Raw genomic sequence first — 18809 nt, forward strand, 5'->3', positions numbered from 1 at the left:
TGAGAAAAAAAAAACAGATTAAGTTACACATAAAGTGCACCTCTATATGATCCTTTTCTATACCTTTATATATCTGTGTAGCTTTCTGTTATTCGTCTTTTAAAGGTATACTCTTCTGGTGACCGTTAATTCGGTTGGAAAGCAATTTGGCGCGTTAATTTAAATTGTGTGGTCACGTGTGCGTTTATCAACGGCTCTTATCGCGGCTCATACATTTAAAACAAACACAACTTAAACGGTTTCTTTTGATTTAAACTGACAATCTGTGCAAATAAAGAAACGTTATTAGTTTTTATCAGCCGCAAAGCCTCGTGAGTTATGGCTATTAAGGTGGTTTATTTTAGCAGTGTCTTTTTAGTTTATTTTATGGCGATAATAACTTGAAGTAAACGAATATAAATCAGTTGAATAATGAGCAGGAGCATCTGAGGGAGGAGGAGGCGCGCGCCTGAGGAACAGAGCGCGCGAAAATGAGCAGAGATCGGCTGCACCATCTTCAGTCAGATCTGTATTCTGGTTCTCCATTAATATGAACGAATTTTCTGTTGTTTCCTTGTAGGACTGTTGGGATGCGCGACAAGCTCCTGCTGAATGACAGTAAGTTGTTTTTGCTCCGGAAGTAGTCTGTATTTAATAACTTTGGGCATTAAAGTACTTTTTTCTAGCACTTGTTTTGCATGTTGGTTATTAAGGCATTATATTTTGGATGTAGAATAACCCAAGATGCTCGGAACGATCTTTTCTTCTTCTTCATAATTGACAATATGGGGCAAATTGTCACAAGTTCAATTTTAGTAGATTATATATATATATATATATATATATATATATATATATATATATATATATATATATATATTAATTGTAATACCTATTTCCTTTGACGTTTATTATTTCATAATTGTTTATACCGTTAAATTTCAGCAGAAATTATAAACGTACACCATATAGTGGGACAACATGCCCCGAAATTGGGATTAGTGGACTCTACAGTACTTTAAAAAAGTAAATTCCTTTAAAAATATTGACTAAAGTTAAATAAATAATACAAAGTGACAGCATGCCCCATCTCCAAGCGGTTTTTTTACAGGTGTTTGTTTTGTTCGATCGATTCCCGATTAATACTGACACTTGCACATTAATTATTTAAAGTCATAGAAAATTTATGTTGTACTGAAAAATCATGTAAGCTAATGTCCAAATGTCTGAGATCAATAATGAAAATGATTCTGCTTTAAATAACCAGTGATATTAGACATTTTTATTTAAAATTATGAAACTTAAACTGAATTTAAATGCATAGTGAATACATCTGCAAAGATGAATACGTCTGTAAAGAATGCTTCATCTGGAAAGCATCTGCTGTCTACAAACATCTGACAGACGTCTTTAAGATTTTAAGATTCTTTCTAAATCAACGTCTTAAAGGCATATTCTAAACGTCTGTTTGACATCTGATAGGAAACGTCCTATAGATGTATTACAGATGAGCAAACGCTCTGAAAAATACATCTAGTAGAAGTCAAATAGACGTCTCTTTGATGTACATGAACTATAGTGTTTCTCTTTTAAATATATATTTATATATTAAACTGTTTTTTTCCATGTTTAAATCCCTGTTTGTTCAGACTTTTTGTCTTTTCCTCCGGTTTACATTACTGTAAGATTATGCACATTTCCTAAGAAAACACTTGCCTCTTTGGCTCTTGATCAGTTGTCTGGTGCTCTAATAACATTTGTAGATTTATTTGAGTTTATGCACATCCCTGATCACGAGTCCTCACCTCACAACAAAACAAAAACATGTCACATTTAATGCACACGTTGTGATCGTGCTTATATTCAATGCAACAATGGCGTATCTGTGAACAATCACTGACTCCACAATTCCTATTGTGTGCTCACTTCAGCTGTACACGCATTTATGCATGCAATAATCTCGAAGTTATAAGGAAATGCATGTTTTGTTTTTATCTGTGCATCTATTTCAGGACACATTATGTGTCCTACAGTTTATATAGTTACAACTGCACACATTCTTATGTTCATGTATCTATTAAACTCTTTGTTGTTCAAGAGAACTGCTAAAATATGGATCTGAATCTGAGCTCTGCGGTGGTTAATGAAGCCGTTGAGGCTCTTATAACGAGTGACAGATTCTCCTGCTACAGATGAGATCCTTATTATCGTCCACCGTAAAAGATTCATGTGCGCTCCACAAGCAACGAGAACCTCAAACCCTGAATCTCAGGAAACCTGTCAAGAATATGTTCATACTGCAGGTCAATGTGAAAGCGTGAACGCTTTCTTGATGAGCATTCCTGGTCATAATGTTTCACGTAAATGTAATAACTTGCTTCATCAGATGCCTGTCATATAGACATGTTTTACCATTAAACCCATTCCTGGATAAAATAAAGTCCTGACCTACATTTGCTTTCTCAGAGAAAAAAAACAAACGGTTTCAGTTGAAGAGGTGAAATGCAAACTATGCCAACATGCAGAGGCGGATCTAGAAAAATATTGATGGGGTGGCGAGAAGGGGGCAGGAATTTTTGAGGGGTGGCAACATATGACAGACGTATATATACTGAATTTAGTCACAGTTATCACAGTTTGATGATAAATATATGTGCACACTACAAAAGGACACAGCTATCATTTACAAACTTAATCTCATGCAATCAATGTCTTGCATTTGAAACAGTTATAACAAACATTACAAACATATAAGGAATAAGTGACCATACCCCATAAGCACCACACACTCACTAATGCATACAGTATGCATCAACATGTCATTAAGAGCATTATAAAAGATTCAGTGTTATCAATATGTCAATTTATTATAAGAAAAACAAGACTTTAACAGCCATTTCCAGCTGGGGAGACTAAACTGATTTTCTACAGTTTAGTGTTAATCATCATCTAACTCAACCAGTCAAGAGCTACATTTAGCCTTAGATGTTATATGAATATGGTCCTGAAGCATAGCTTTTATTAGCTGACAATAATAATTAATAAATAAACATTATAGGCACAAATACAAATGTACTTTTAGAAATTGTTTCTGAAAAATATGGTGTTATTGTTTTGGCAAGTTTCAATTAAAACATCTGTGAAAACTTGTGTGATATTCCTTTAAAATAATGTTTTAGTATATATTTTTTTAAGTATATTTTACTAAGCAATTCCTTACATAATTTCTTTGAGTTAGACCAAACTTTTACTTGGTGAGTTGTAGTTGTGAGTTGTAGAGTTTCTGTGTTTATTAATAAACTATTATTATTAGCTAATAGGAAGTATAGCATACTCTACTGTGCAATAGTACTATATTTATTCAAGTTATACCAAAATTTTATTTTGACAGGTTGTCGTAAAGACATTGCCATTTCTGTCAGTCTGTGTATACGATATGAATGAATGACGATAGTTTTATCAAATGAAATGGTGAAATCCTCTCATAGTGTGCTGACGTGCACATGTGTAGCTTACATCATGTGTTAATATAGTGAAGATCTGAAAACAACACGCTTGCTTCAGTGTGTGTGTGTGTGTGTGTGTGTGTGTGTGTGTGTGTAGTAGAGATGTGTAGAACCTTAATCAAATAAAAAACTAAATGAATAAATTGTATTATTTACAAATCACAATTGTAGCTCTCGACATTTACCTGTGGCTATAACTTTATTATGACTCTAATTTATTTTATAGTCTCAAGCATTCAGAAATCATGCAAAAGGATAAAACCATGGTTTATTTTTGTAAAGGTTGTGATATGCACGTTTTTTTGTTGAAGAAATTATAAAGCCTGTGTCATCTATAGCAAAAAGGTGTCCAGAAATGAAAGATTAAGTGAATATTTGAATGAAATGTTTGGTCAGTATCCTAAACAAGGATTTGATCGTCCTGTAAGTGTTACAGCAGCAATCACATGGCATTTGTAATAACATGTACATAAATTGTTTGTTTTGTATTTGCCTACATTATGTATTGTAACAGTGTTATTATTAACCAATCATTATTGCCTCATTATTTTTTATATAATGCATTTTAAGTCATTTTAAAGGCTATTGATGGCTTAGGTCTGTTTTTATAGCAGCAACAAAAAAAAAAATATTACAGTATATTAATACTTTGTAAATTAATTATTATTTGAAGTAACAAAACGATGGTTAATTTGCAGTTACCATGGCTACAAGAACAATGATTTGTGGTGTTATTGTTAAAACCATGGGTAATTTTCGTAAGGGAACCTGAAAAAAAAAAATTCACAGGAATGTGCCTGAAAGTGATAAACGGGCCTCGTTTTTACCTAAATTATTTATACTTTATTTTAATATATATTAAACATGTATAAGGTGTGCATTGTAGCTGACACCTAAATGAACACATTACAATTGTTTTATGACTGCAAGTCTTTCTCCTCAAATGCTATTGAGCTTAAAATTTGAGTTTGAGCCCATGTGAAAGAGTAGCATAATTTACATATGATTTACAGATTTTAATAAATATCAAACATTTAATTCAATTGTACATTATAGCTGACACCTACATAAACAATTACAGTTGTTTTGAATGACTATAAGTCATTCTCTTCAAATGCTACTGATGTTAGAAAAGTGCATACCAATATCGCATGAAACTTTAGAGACGGTCCCTAAATTGAGACTCGTCCAACGTCCAATGTCAAGCCAACTTTATTTGTGGTTTTTTTTTGTTGTGGTTTTTTTTTTAGGGGGGGGGGGGGGGGGGGTCGCCAATCATTTGAATCAGTTCGGGAGCTCTGAGCGGGTTCGCGAATCGTTTGAGTCAGTTCGGGAGTTCAAAACGGGTTGGCGAATCATTTGAGTCAGTTTGGGGATCGCAAATCATTTGAATCAGTTCGGGAGTTCGTAGCGGGTTCGCGAATCATTTGAGTCAGTTTGGGGATCGCGAATCATTTGAATCTGTTCGGGAGTTCGTAGCGGGTTCGCGAATCATTTGAGTCAGTTTGGGGATCGCGAATCATTTGAATCAGTTCGGGAGTTCGGAGCGGGTTCGCGAATCATTTGAGTCAGTTCAGGAGTTCAAAGCGGGTTGGCGAATCATTTGAGTCAGTTTGGGGATCGCGAATCATTTGAATCAGTTCGGGAGTTCGTAGCGGGTTCGCGAATCATTTGAGTCAGTTCAGGAGTTCAAAGCGGGTTGGCGAATTATTTGAGTCAGTTTGGGGATCGCGAATCATTTGAATCAGTTCGGGAGTTCGGAGCAGGATCACGAATCACGAAAGATTAGCGCTAGTAAATTTTCAAATTGGCAAAACCTTTAATTCGTTGCTGCCAACTGGGCATTTGCCACCCTATGCCACCCTGGTAGATCTGCCCCTGCCAACATGTACACATTTTGACCTCAAATTATGATTTGTCGCTCTAAACTATGCAAAAACATGGTTACAAATTAGACCAATCAGAGCGCTGAGTTAATTCCCCAGATAGCAAGTGGGGAGGATTGACAAATTCAGAAAACTTAAAAAGTGACTGCAAACACAAAAATAAAAATGGCCTCACCCTCAGGTCATAAGAGAAGTTGATGAGTTAGTTTCTTCGTCAGATTTGTAGAAATTTAGCATTGCATCACTTGCTCTGCAGTGAATGGGTGCCGTCAGATCGAAAGTCCAAACAGCTGATAAACACATCACAATAATCCACAGCACTCCAGTCCATCAGTGAACATCTGGAGAAGACAAAACCTGAAACACATCCAGCATTAAGATGATTTTAACTAAAATACATAGAGTCCATAATCCATAATAACATTTCCTCCAGTGGAAAAGTGTTCTGGTCTGAATCAGTTTTTATCAGCTGTTCGGACTCTAATTCTGACGGCACCCATTCACTGCAGAGCATCCATTGCTGAGCAAGAGATGCAATGCTACATATCATGTCACAAAGCAAAAAAGTGCTATAATCAAGCAAAAATCTAATTTCTTATTTATTTTCTGGTTATAAGTGCAGTGACATGTTTTCACGAGACAGCTGAGACGCAGCCATTAAAACTGATCATCAGCTGCAGACATTTCAAGAGATGGAGGTGATTATTAGATTAGGATGCAATTATTCCACTGCAAAATGGAACGGCACGCAGAACTATTAATTTCTGGAGCGTAGACATTCATTAGCTAATTCTTGATTATCATTTTCTCATCAGCGATCAGTGTTTGTGTCTATGTAATGAGAGATTCATCAGCGCTCAGATCTAATACAGACACGAGGGCTCTCATCAGGGCGTATTGTCTTGAGTGATTCCTGATTAACAGACGTGGGGATGAGAACCGATTCCCTTTGGAAAGAGTGCCGCTTTCCCTTTAATTAGGGTCGGAGCGTCTGCTTCACTGCCTCACAGCTGCAGTCTCATTTGCATAATTTGTTTAAATGAACTGCTGCCCTTTTGTGTCATGGGCCCACATTGGTGTCCTTGGTATTTGACAAAAATCATAATTTGATATTTTATGCTAAAATTAACTGCTCAAACTATTTTTTTTGACTACTACTAACAAACTATTGACTACTCGTAGTGAGTATTTGTACGTTGAGCTGCCAGTAACCACAAGAATCTTACAATATTTGTGCCTATATTATATGACCCTAAATATAAAATATACACCAAATATCAAGAATAAATTCATAGGTTAATCAGCATTTCAAACTGTTTGAATATTGAGTGTGGCTCAAACCGACCCAACACAAAAGTTGCAACAATTCTTGCACAGCCTTTCCAAAACGCATCTGTGGGACAAAACTTTGCATGCAGATCCATAATCCAAACCTGAAAATATTCACCAAATCTCAAGAAGAAATCAATAGTTTAAACAGTATTTAGAGCACTTTGAAAATCAAGTGTCGGTTAAATTGACCCCAACACAAAAGTTGCATAAAATTTTGTACAGCTTTTCCGAAACACATCTATGTGCCAACATTTTGCACGCATATTTATAACTCTAGGTTAAAAACATTTACCAAATTTCAAGAAGAAATAAATAGATTACCTAGTATTTTGGGCACATTGAAAATTAAGCGTCAAACTGATCAAACGTAAAAGTAGTAACAATTTTTATACAGACTTTCCAAAACACATTGATTTGTCGAAACTTTACATGCACATTCATGACTCTAAATGAAAAATATTAGCCAAATTTCAAGACATAATAAATAATTTAACCAGTATTTTAAAATCGATTGTGGATCAATTTGACCGTAGCACATGAATTCATCAGTGCATTGAACATTGCATGCAGTATTTTCTGAACTGTTACTGTGAAATGTTTTTACACTTAAGTTTTTAGAGGACTGTGAGCTGAACAGTGCATGACAAACCTTCACAGGTTGAAATCATATGCGATCAAGGGGTGTTTATTCAATAGTTTCAATAGACTGTTAATTTAAAAACCCTGGCGTTACGTGACTCATGCGTGACTGTTCTGCGTGTAGCTGCAGTCGTGCTGGAGATAACTTGCTTGTAGCATCACGTTCGTTCCCTTGAGCGAAGCCCTTGATGCCACCAGAGCGGCTCGCCAATGCAATTAGTCCTGCGCTCGCGCCACTTCCACTGAAGTGCTTGCAAAATGGCAACTAATGAGAAGTTGTGCTTTCATACACTGAAGGTCTGATCATGTGTGTGCGCTGGTAAAAAGATTGAACAGAAATAGCATTGAATGTTCTTGCCTTTCAAACCTAAAATAAATGGATGTCGTTTTTTCTCCAGTGATGTAATGACGTGCTGTTCAGTGGGCAATAATAGTAAAAGCAGAAAACATGTCATATAAAGCTGTTAACTACAACTAACCAGTTCTTTAATTTGAAAGAGACTAGCTCAATGTTGCTTTAGTTTCACTGATGGTGATGTAACAATTCACTGAACTCACGATTCGATTTGATTCACGATTTTAATTTCACGATTCAATTCATGATTTTTTTTTTCTTTTTTAAGATTTTTGACACAATTTAACTTCTGTTCATAACGTTTATTAAAAAATAAATGAAATAACAGGAGAGTTTCAAAGTGGCTTATTGGAACACTAGTGTGCAATTATTTTCCTACCACATGACAAAAAACATAGATGTTGCATACACACAACATGAGCAGATTTGAATCTAAATTAGATTGTATAATTCCGAAATTTGTAGCAAAAATAGAATGATCTGGCTTCAGTTTTGTGAAACTATGCATAAAAAATATCAGCATTAAGCAGAAACAGCAAACGAGCTGAACGAGACACAGATTCACTCTCTGCCAGAAGGTGGAGCTTAAACTGTTTCCTTGGTTACCGCTGTAAACAAAGCGCTTGTGAACACTGCAGCAGGTGGAGCTTAAAGCGTTTCCTTGGTTACCGCTGTAAACAAAGCACTTACGAACACTGCGGTAGGTGGAGCTTAAAGCGTTTCCTTGGTTGCCGCTGGAAACAAAGCATTTATGAACACTGGCAGGTGGAGCTTAAACTGTTTCCTTGGTTACCGCTGTAAACAAAGCACTTATGAACACTGCGGTAGGTGGAGCTTAAACTGTTTCCTTGGTTACCGCTGTAAACAAAGCACTTATGAACACTGGCAGGTGGAGCTTAAACTGTTTCCTTGGTTACCGCTGTAAACAAAGCACTTACGAACACTGCGGTAGGTGGAGCTTAAACTGTTTCCTTGGTTACCGCTGTAAACAAAGCACTTATGAACACTGGCAGGTGGCGCTTATTAACTTTATGTTTTTTGTTAAAGTTAACTTTATATTTTATATTTATTTTATTTTATATTTTGTATTATATTTTCAACAAAAAAAAATAATGTTATCATTTTTTTTAAAGAATGAAGTTATAATAACCCTGGATTTGTCTTATATACTAATAATAAAGTGCATCAGTTGGATGTTTGTGTTACAGCTCGTGCTCATGGGAAATATCTATGAACAGTACAAAATGGTTTAATGAGGAAATAATGACAGAATTGTAATTTTCAGCATTAATTGTTTTAATTCCACATCTTCTCAGGTGCGCAGCGGAGCTTCATAATGCCTCTGAACATGACTGAAGACGGCGTCCCCAGCGCTTCTCCCAGCCCAGATCCGTCTCCGTCCTCGTTTCTCCCGCAGACGAACTGCTCGGTGTCTCCGTCTCCCTCGTCTCCGCCGTATAACTTCTACGCCGTGCTGTTGGTGTTGTTGATTTTTTGCGTGGTGTTTGGAAACGTTCTGGTGTGTGTGGCTGTGTCCCGAGAGAAAGCGCTGCAGACCACCACTAATTACCTGATCGTGTCTCTGGCCGTGTCCGACCTGCTCCTGGCCACGCTGGTGATGCCCTGGGGCGTCTATCTGGAGGTCAGTGGACGTTGTGATTGGTCAGTTTTATTGGTAATTCAATGTAGTTGCAGCCCTGATGAGCACAGAAGTAGAGCTCTATGAAATCCCTAATTGTTGTAGTCTTTCCCAGATGCTGTTTTCTTCCCCTACCTTTTTTCTGGATTCTCTTTTTTTTTTTTTTTTTTCAGTTTTTCTGGATTACATTTTAACGGTTACATTACATTTTAGCCATCAATTTAAACTTTTTTTAATTTAAATTTTTACATTACCAAATTATTTAATATTTTTCTCAAATGCTGTATTTTTTCTGGGTTCTAGTCTGATTAATTGAAATGATGAAACTTATACAATTTACCATTTATAATTTTTAGAGCCCTATTTTTTTGTTTCCCTTAAATTAGTTTTTTCTCTTAATTTTTCTGGATTAATTTTTTTTCCCCCATTTTAGTTTTTCATCATAAATTCTGTGTTGTCTGTTTTAATTTTTCAGGATTTAATACAAAAATTAGCTAAAAAATAAAAATTTACATTATTTATATTATTATTATTATTATCATAAATTATTTATAATATAATATAATTATTATTAATATTATATGAAAAGTAAATTCTGCTGTAGAATAGTTATCCCTATTTTCTCAAGTTAAGCCAAATTTTTATATTGATAATGATTTACGGCCTTAAGAGCCAAACCAACTGTGATTGGTCACTTCACATGTCAATCATAGGGTCTCCTGCTCTCTGATTGGCCGGCTCACGGCCAGTGTGTGTTCCGGTTCTGTGCTGATTCCTCTCGTGTGTGTAGGTTGTGGGTGAATGGAGGTTCAGTCGGATCCACTGTGATATTCTGCTCACGCTGGACGTCATGATGTGCACCGCCAGCATCCTCAACCTGTGTGCCATCAGCATCGACAGGTGACCCGTCCGGCCCGCTCTGCAAACTACTCGGTTTTTCCTCAGCGTTTGTTTGTGGCTTCGCTTGACCTGAATTTATCTTTGGTTTAAATGCACTCCAGGCCAATGCGAGGCGGAGGAGATCATGAATTATAAATCCTGCAGTGTGTTTGAGGCGCTTTTTCTGCTTGCGGGGAAATTTAGCGAGTGCTGCTCCTCATTAAACCCGTGCTGGAAAATCGAGAAGCATGCGTAACGAGCTGCACGTCAAGTGCTTCGACTCACATCGTGGATGATTTTGGCCGTAATGAAAGCGTAACACATCATTACTGTACCTCACAACTTGACTATTCAAGTCCAACCAATTCATTTCTCATCTAAACGGAAATGACTTTTGTCGAATGCTGGATTGCTCATGTTCTGCACGATCTTTATAACTTCTCAAGCGTCTCAATAAATGAATCGGTTTCTATTGATCATCCAGCAGACCTTCAGTTGGTATTGAGCTGTATTCTGTCGTATGAAACCCTTCTTTTGGAGATGAATGATGGTTTAGTTGATAGTAAGTTAGATGTTGTTGTAGTTATTAGGGGTGTTACCACCCTGTTTAGGGACCAACATAAGAAAGCCATTCTGAAAGGCAACAAACACTAAGGGATGTAGAATATGCTCATTCAATAATATGTGCTTTATAAGTACTGATAAACAGCCAATAATATGCTAATAGCCAGCTAGCTAATAGTGAATACTGTTCCCTAATTTAATGTGTTAGGTAAATTTCAGAAACTTTTTACTGGAATTTTCCCGCCCCTTTGCAACCCTGTTTTTGACTCAGTACTTGATCAGACAGCCCAAAACAATAAAACATAAAAGAGTTTTTAATATTTTATTTATTTTTTATTTATTTATAAAAAAAAAAGATAAAGTTAAATCAACTGCAACATTTCTATTTGACTAATTCTATTTTGACCGACAAACAGTTTAAAAAAATTATCCAACTGTGTATATTACTGTATATAAAATATAATAATATTAAATTAACGTTAGAGAGAGAGATATATATAGAGAGAGAAAGAAGTTAAATAAAATCTGGAAAAATAAAGAAAAAATTATTTCTATATTATTTCTATTTTTATTATTTCTATTTTTATAATCATTAAGATAGCAAAATAGCATATTTTTTGCAGTATTATTATTATTATTATTATTATATATTTTTATTTGTATCCAAATTTATTTATATAAAAATATTTCTATATATTTTTTCTATTTTTTTTTTTTTTTACTATTTCTATTTTTTCCAAATTGATTAAGAATGCAAAATAGCTTTATTATTATTTTTTCTGGAGTATTTGTATTGTTTTTACCAATTTGCTAGAAAAAATATAGATATTTATATAGAAATAAATATTAAAAAAAATTTATATTTTTTGATTATTTCTATTTTTTTTTTTTTTGGATTAGGAACACAAAATTGCTTTATTTCCAAGTTGACATCTAGATGCTCCTCAAATTAATATAAGGTCATGTGACAACAATGTTGAATGCTACTGCTTGCGTTGTTTATTACTGCATAGAGTTCTTAGTGCACACTTGGTATTCAGAGAGTAGTAAACAATTATTTAATTGTTTCTATCCTCCTTGTCTGTCATCACTGTAATATTATATGTGTTGCATCAGTAATTCTTCATGTCAATGTGTGACGTGTGTTGATGAGCAGGTACACGGCTGTTGCCATGCCGTTACTCTACAACACACGCTACAGCTCCAGAAGACGTGTGGCTCTGATGATCGCTATCGTCTGGTTCCTGTCCTTCGCTATCTCCTGCCCGCTGCTGTTCGGACTCAACAACACAGGTACACACACACACACACACACACACCTGGACGTCACAACTAGTCAATGAGGGACATGTGCAATATGTTTCTTTAAATATGTTCAATATTAATCCTATAATTTCTTATCTTTTAGTGTAGCTCTAGTCAAATCTTTCCTGTTTGTGATCAAGTAAAGGTCAGAATAAGGTCAGTAATATCTCCAGATGAACTCTTCCTGGACTGAAGCAGCTCAGCTTTACTTGATTCTCCATCAATCATGTTTTGCTCAGTTTGAGTCTCTGAATAAGTGTTTTTTTTATTTCCCGTTTATATTCTCACGATGTCGGCCTACACGAGCCATAAAAGCCCGATGGATCAACTATGATGACCACCAAAAATATGCAAAATTTATTAGATTTGAAAAAAATATTTTGTCTAGAGGTGCACTAAACTGTTCCATTTTTAAAAAATATATTTTTCTGACTATTATTTTAAATGTCAGGCTTTACAGAGTTAACAGGCCCTAATGATGCTCCATCCCCGAATGACCTTGTGAAACTCGCGTCCCGTCGAGTTTAATCTAATGTTTCTCTTCCTTCGGCTCTCCACTGTGAACTTTAGAGCTGATCTCCTTCCAGAGGAACGTGGCTGGATTCATGAGCTCCTAATGAGGTTTCCCTCTGTGCATTATTATCATGTCCTCACTCCGGGTGATATTCGTGTTTCTCCTTTGTGTTAAAGTTTTGAAGATCAGCTCTCATATATGATTAAATGTAAGGATTCGGGAATCACATCTCCTCCTCCAGGCGATCCCGAAACACGTGTGTTTAGCTCAGCGGGAGTTATTACAGATGGATCGGATTTAATTGGGGAAAAACTACACAGAAATCAATAGATGCCCACTACATCCTGTCAAAATAAAAGTTTGGTTTAATTTGAAGACATTATGACAAAAATATGTTATTCTTTAATAGTAAAAATGTGCTTCTTAAAGTAATAATAATGCGATTCAGACGTTATTTTATTGTAAAGTTTAATTTATTAAAACTTTTTTATCTAACGTATTTTAATTTTAACAGTAAAGCTGTTTAACGAAAAAAGGGGTGTTAATTTTCATCTAATTAAATGTGTAAAATTTTCATTAATTTCATTATTTTTATGCCTTTATTTGGTTGTCACCGTTTTTGATAATAAATTTGTATTAAATCATAAATCATAAATTAAATCGGAAAAAAAAATATTGTTATTGTTATTGTAAAAATTAATTTTAATAAATTACTAAATTGTTAAATGTTTATTAACTCAATTCGTTAGACATGCTTTTTTAATAATTAAAATTTAATTAAAGCATTAAAGCGGAATCAAGAAAAGAAAACAAAAACTGAAAACATAAACTTTGCGAAATAAATTTTGACTTAATTTTCGGGGGGAAAAAAATAATTTGTCAAACTTTTAATGATTTTTTTTTAAGGTTCATAATTTTAATTAATTAGACATGTTTAATAACTAATGCTTTCAAATGATTAATTGCATCCAAAATAAAAGTTTACATTTTAAAGTTTTTTAAGTTTGAAGTTTACATTAAAGTTTACAAACTTTAAAAGTTTACATAATATATGTGTGTGTTTACTGTATATTTTTATCATGTATATATAAATAGACACACATGCATGTGCATATTTAAGAAAAGTGTTGTTTATATATAAAATATATATATATAAATTATATGAATATAAATATATACTAGAGTTGGGTCCGAGTCCACCTTTGTCGAGTACGAGTCAAGACCAAGTCCACAAACATCGAGTCCAAGTCCGAGTCCGAGTCCAAAAGGGGCCGAGTTGGACTCAAGTCCGAGTTCTTAAAGGCCGAGTCCGAGTCGAGTCCGCCCGAGTCCAGAAAGGTATTAAATGATAAAGATTATAAATTGGTATTGTACATTTTTACATTCTATTAATATTTTAACCTTTCAACCCATTAAACCAAAGTCAATATAAAAATGTAATAAAAAATACCAATATTACATCTTGTCATTGCCATTTAACATTTTTATTTTATGTCAACGGAACTAGTTTCCTATCAAAAAAGGTTTCAAAGAAAAGAAGGGTACATACAGAATAGAACTTTTATTGTATTTCAAGTGCATGAAAATACAAATGAACCTTTTTTATTTTTGTATCACACTATATTGTCCTAAATATTGTTGTTATTTAATGCTTCTCCCCCACATTTAAATAGGCTGAGGAAATACTTAGACTAGAGTTTAAATCTATCAGCTAGTCATAACAAACTTAAAGCTTTATTACGGTGCTTAATCAACAACAAACTCCTTTCTGAACACAGCTCTGGTCTCTCTTGGTCGAGTTGTAATGAACACTGAACATGAAATGCACTATAGTGCACAGTCAAGCACTAAACCAGGGCCATATTGCTTTTCAAAAATACAAGAGCTGTGACCATTTTATGAGTTAAGCGTGCACGATGTGGTCTCATGATGAGGCCACCTTTGCTAAAGACACGCTCTACTGGTGCAGAGGATGCTGGAATAGACAGCACTTTTACAGCCAGAGAGTAAAGCTGTGGGAATCTCTCCCTGTTTGTCGACCAAAATTCAAGTGCTGTATTTGTGTCTGTGTCTTGAATGGCATCAAAGTACTTGTGTATCTGAGTTGAAATGCATGCATCCTTAGCTGAGTGGCTCAGGTGCTTGTGGGCTCGGTAGCGAGCTAGAAGTCGTGGGCATTTGCCAGGAGGAGAATCTGTGGTTTCATCAGCATCACCTCCAGAATGCAACATGTCTCCATCCGCTATGACCTCAACTTCTGCAGTCAAAGTATCTGAAAAATAAGAAACATGCACAAATAACACACGTTAAAATGCATTTGGATTTAGGGACCTAAGGACCATTATTGTATGCCTACTGCATATTTTTATGCTCTGCAGTACAGAGTATATAGTTAACAAATAAGAAGTTTGCTTCAGAATAAAATGCAGACATATCATTTTTAGGTTATTAAAGCAAATAAAATGAATTACCTATAAGTGTTCTTTTCAGATCCTCTCTGAATTTCTTCACCGAATCTGTACTCTCATTGTTGGTTACATCTAGATCAACCCAGTTCAAGCCAAACTGAGGATCAAGCATTGTTGCCAAGAAATAGACATTATGGTTGAACTGGTCCTCTTTCCCAGTTTGCTCAACCATTTTGGTTCTCACAAAGATCCCAGAGAATCTCTTTAAAAGTGATTGCCGAAGGGCTGTGGCTAGTGGCCGGCAATGGCTTCGTGACTCTGAGATTTGGAGCAGATGAGTGTTTAAATCAAGTACAGTGGGGACCACCATACTAATAGTGACCATTTTCTCACCCTCTGTAAGGTCTGTTGCTTCCGCAAAAGGAAAGAGAACAGAAACTAAATCCTTCAGTTGATTCCATTCACGAACTGAAAAAAGAACATGTTGAAAGTCTGAACTGCAAATTTGTGTGAGATCCCTATGGTCAAGTGCTGTAAGGGCCTGTAGCTGCTTGAATGTACTGTTCCAGCGTGTGGATGTAGCTGCAGGAATTGATCTATCTGTCCCAAATGTAGCCTCAAATCGTTCTTTAAATGTAGTACTTGTGTGAAGTAATGAGGTTAATTTTGACATTTTGGCAAGTGCTGAAGAAAAGGCCTTGGCTTCTTTCATTCCATCATGTACAACTAATTGCAGAGAATGTGCAAAACATGACAGCCTTTGTCTTGTTCTGACCATGATAGTCTCGTCTTCCCAGGTCACATCCTCCCAAAGACTCTCATCATCTAAATTTTCCTCTTCTGCATCACTGCCATCACTGAGCTGCTCTTCCTGTGGTAGCTTGACTTTGAATGCACACTTCATATTGGCTGCATTATCAGTTATAATGTACCTGACTTTACTTGCTATGTTATATTCATCAATGATCTCGTCAAATGCCATAGCTATGTTGTCTCCATTGTGTCTCCCACAAAACCTCCTACAGTCTAAAAGAAAGGATTCCAGCTGATTTCCATCTTGGTTTAATCCATGGGCTGTAACACCGAAGAAGGACCGCATGGTTCGATCAGACCATATATCAGCAGTTATGGACACAGATGATTGGGTCTGGAGCTTCCTTTTAATTGAATCTTTCACCTGATCAACCAACAAAGGAATGTGTTTTTCAGTGATTGTTTTTCTTGCAATGGGAGTATATTTGTTGTCCATTACTTTCAAGAAATGCCTGAAATGCTGATTTTCAACAATTGATAGAGGTAAAGTGCAGCCAATGAGGAGATCCTTAATTATGGCATTATTAATTTCTTGTTGTCTTGGGGAACTTGCATCATAAAGTTGCACTGCTTGTTTGGTCAAGTCTGGTCTTACAAATTCTGCAATGCTGGGCTGTGCAGCATCTGTTGGTTGTTTTTGCTGTCTTTGGTACTCTCTTATTCTGGGGAAAAAAATAGAAAACTTTAACAATACTAGTTATTGCAATTCAGATCACATTAAGTAACTGATAGAAAATAATTACATTAAATTAAGAGCAAATCATTTTAAATTTAAAAGGATTACATTTACAGTCCCTGCATTTCTGTGGTGATATGTTAATTTCCTTACTAAAATGTAAAAAACAAATCTCAATCAGCAGGGTTTATATTATTTCCCACATTAAGAATTATATTTAACATTTTGTTAAATTAAAGACTGGAATCACCGAATGCTAATGTTTAGGGGTGGGCGATACTAAAATCTTATTTCACAATTATTGTTTTCTCAAGTAGGTCTAAAGAGTAGTAAGAGTAAATACTACTGAAATTAAATAAATCAATTAAATGTAAAATAACACATGACATGCACATTGAATTTCACTACATTTAATAAGTTATTTATCAGTAGAGTGAGTGAGTGATTTTGTTAACATTATGGCAACAGATTTATTTGACTGATATTGACGATTTTTCCCAACTTTTTGTTTACATTCACTTAAGACACCAATGTAGATAACCGACTGTTTACATGAATACTCGGCCAAACTTACATTTTGACATGATGTGTGTGAATTTATTTGACCGTGCAAGTGTAAAACCATTTGATAATTCATCAGTGATGATGCACATTGAGGGCGGCCTCATTTCTGTCTGCATGATTTAAGTTTGTGCGCGCACAGACGCGTCATATCGCCCAGCCCTAACAATGTTATTTGGATTTAAATCGGTATAAAAGTTATAATAAGCAACTTACCTTTCTTTATGTTTTCTCTGAACATGTCGGTAGAAGTTTGAAGTCGTGCCAGAAACATCAGTAAGATTTGTTTTGCAAAATTTGCAATCCGCAGAGTGCTTCTTTTTACCGGATGTCTTGCAAATAAATTCTTTATGATTTTCGTAAGCAAAACAAATTATCGCTGACTTTGAAGACATCTTCCTAGCCACACATTGATAGCCAGTGATTGATGTGCGTGTGTCGTCTGCAAGCATTGGATCATATACTACTGCTGCCTGCCGGTGTGGTGCAGTAAAATGACAGACGGGGAGACATTAATTAATTTCACATCTCAATTTTATGCTGGTTTTATTGTTACACATGACGTGGACTCGACTGTACTCGGAATATTTTCCGAGTCCAAAATGTTCAAGTCCGTGTCAAGTCCGAGTACAAATTCAACCGAGTGCGTGACAAGTCCGAGTTCATTCAAAATTGGACTCGAGTCCGGACTCGAGTCCGAGTCCGAGTTCGAGTACCCCAACTCTAATATATACATGTAAATATAAAATAAAAATAAAAAAAAATGTATGTGAGTGTATTTATATATTCATAATAAATATATAAATATAATATGTGAACACAAACTTTTATTTTGAATGCGATTAATCGATTTGACAGCACTATTAATAACTAGTATTTCTAGAAAATCCAGAAAAATTTAATTTAGGAAAAAATACTGTTATGTTTTGGTTACAATTTTAATAAATTGTTGTTCACCTGTGAACCGTGACACTATCAGGAACAATTGAGATATTAAAAAGTGTGTTACCTTTCTACCTCTTTCAGCATTTTACAAGTCTTGTAATTTATGAAAAGCGCTCTGTCCTCCAACGCAGTTGTTCAAGGAAAAAAGCAGAACTAGTTGAGTTTAGTTATTATTAATGTCACGTGTAGTGATTGCAGCACATCGGTATTGACACGAGAGAGCGTCGTCTCTTTATTTAATGTTTGCTCATGCCTCTGAGCGCTTGTGTTAAAGCCTCCTGTTCTTCCACAAGATGACTCCTGAATCTCAACGAGATCCTCTTCAGCTCGAGTGATCTGCTTCAGAGACCTTCACAGATTGTCCCTGCATCTATACGAGGATCTGAAACAATATAACATGCAGCGTTCAATCCAACGTGACATTTCCATTGAGTAAGAACAGTCAGAGTCAAGGTTTAGAAGTTTCCTTAACATTCCTAAAGATGTTATTCACTCTTTTATTATCTTCACTCCTTGATTGGAACAGTTGGAAATTATAGGAACGTTATAGGAAATGTGTTCACCCTCAGGTCATCAGAGATTAGAATGAGTTTGTTTGTTTCTTCGTCAGATTTGGAGAAATGTAGCATTGCATGACTTGCTCTGCAGTGAATGGGTGCCGTCAGAATGAGAGTCTGATAAAAACATCCCAATAATCCACAGCACTCCAGTCCATCAGTGAACATCTGGAGAAGACAAAACCTGAAACACATCCAGCATTAAGATGATTTTAACTCAAACACATAGAGTCAATAATCCAGAATAACAC

The 18809-nt window shown here is 35.4% G+C and overlaps 2 protein-coding genes across 2 annotated transcripts in view; one reads left to right on the plus strand and one right to left on the minus strand.

Annotated features, from left to right (window-relative positions):
- Positions 1–344: 344 nt before the first annotated feature.
- Positions 345–18809, plus strand: part of drd2l (dopamine receptor D2 like) — a 25025-nt gene continuing 6560 nt past the window's right edge. The window contains exons 1-4 of the mRNA XM_026227885.1: positions 345–597; positions 9014–9339; positions 10127–10236; positions 11936–12072. Coding sequence (XP_026083670.1) covers positions 570–597; positions 9014–9339; positions 10127–10236; positions 11936–12072 — 601 coding nt within the window. The 5' untranslated portion in view covers positions 345–569. The remainder of the gene's footprint in view (positions 598–9013; positions 9340–10126; positions 10237–11935; positions 12073–18809) is intronic.
- Positions 14263–16767, minus strand: LOC113059409 (uncharacterized). The gene is made up of 2 exons (XM_026227883.1): positions 15070–16767; positions 14263–14870 (listed from the first exon to the last, which is right to left on the minus strand). Exons 1-2 carry the CDS (start codon positions 16253–16255, stop codon positions 14446–14448), a joined length of 1611 nt encoding a protein of 536 aa, XP_026083668.1. The 5' UTR covers positions 16256–16767; the 3' UTR covers positions 14263–14445.

The sequence above is a fragment of the Carassius auratus genome, chromosome 41, assembly GCF_003368295.1.
Source record: "Carassius auratus strain Wakin chromosome 41, ASM336829v1, whole genome shotgun sequence".
NCBI lineage: Eukaryota > Metazoa > Chordata > Actinopteri > Cypriniformes > Cyprinidae > Carassius > Carassius auratus.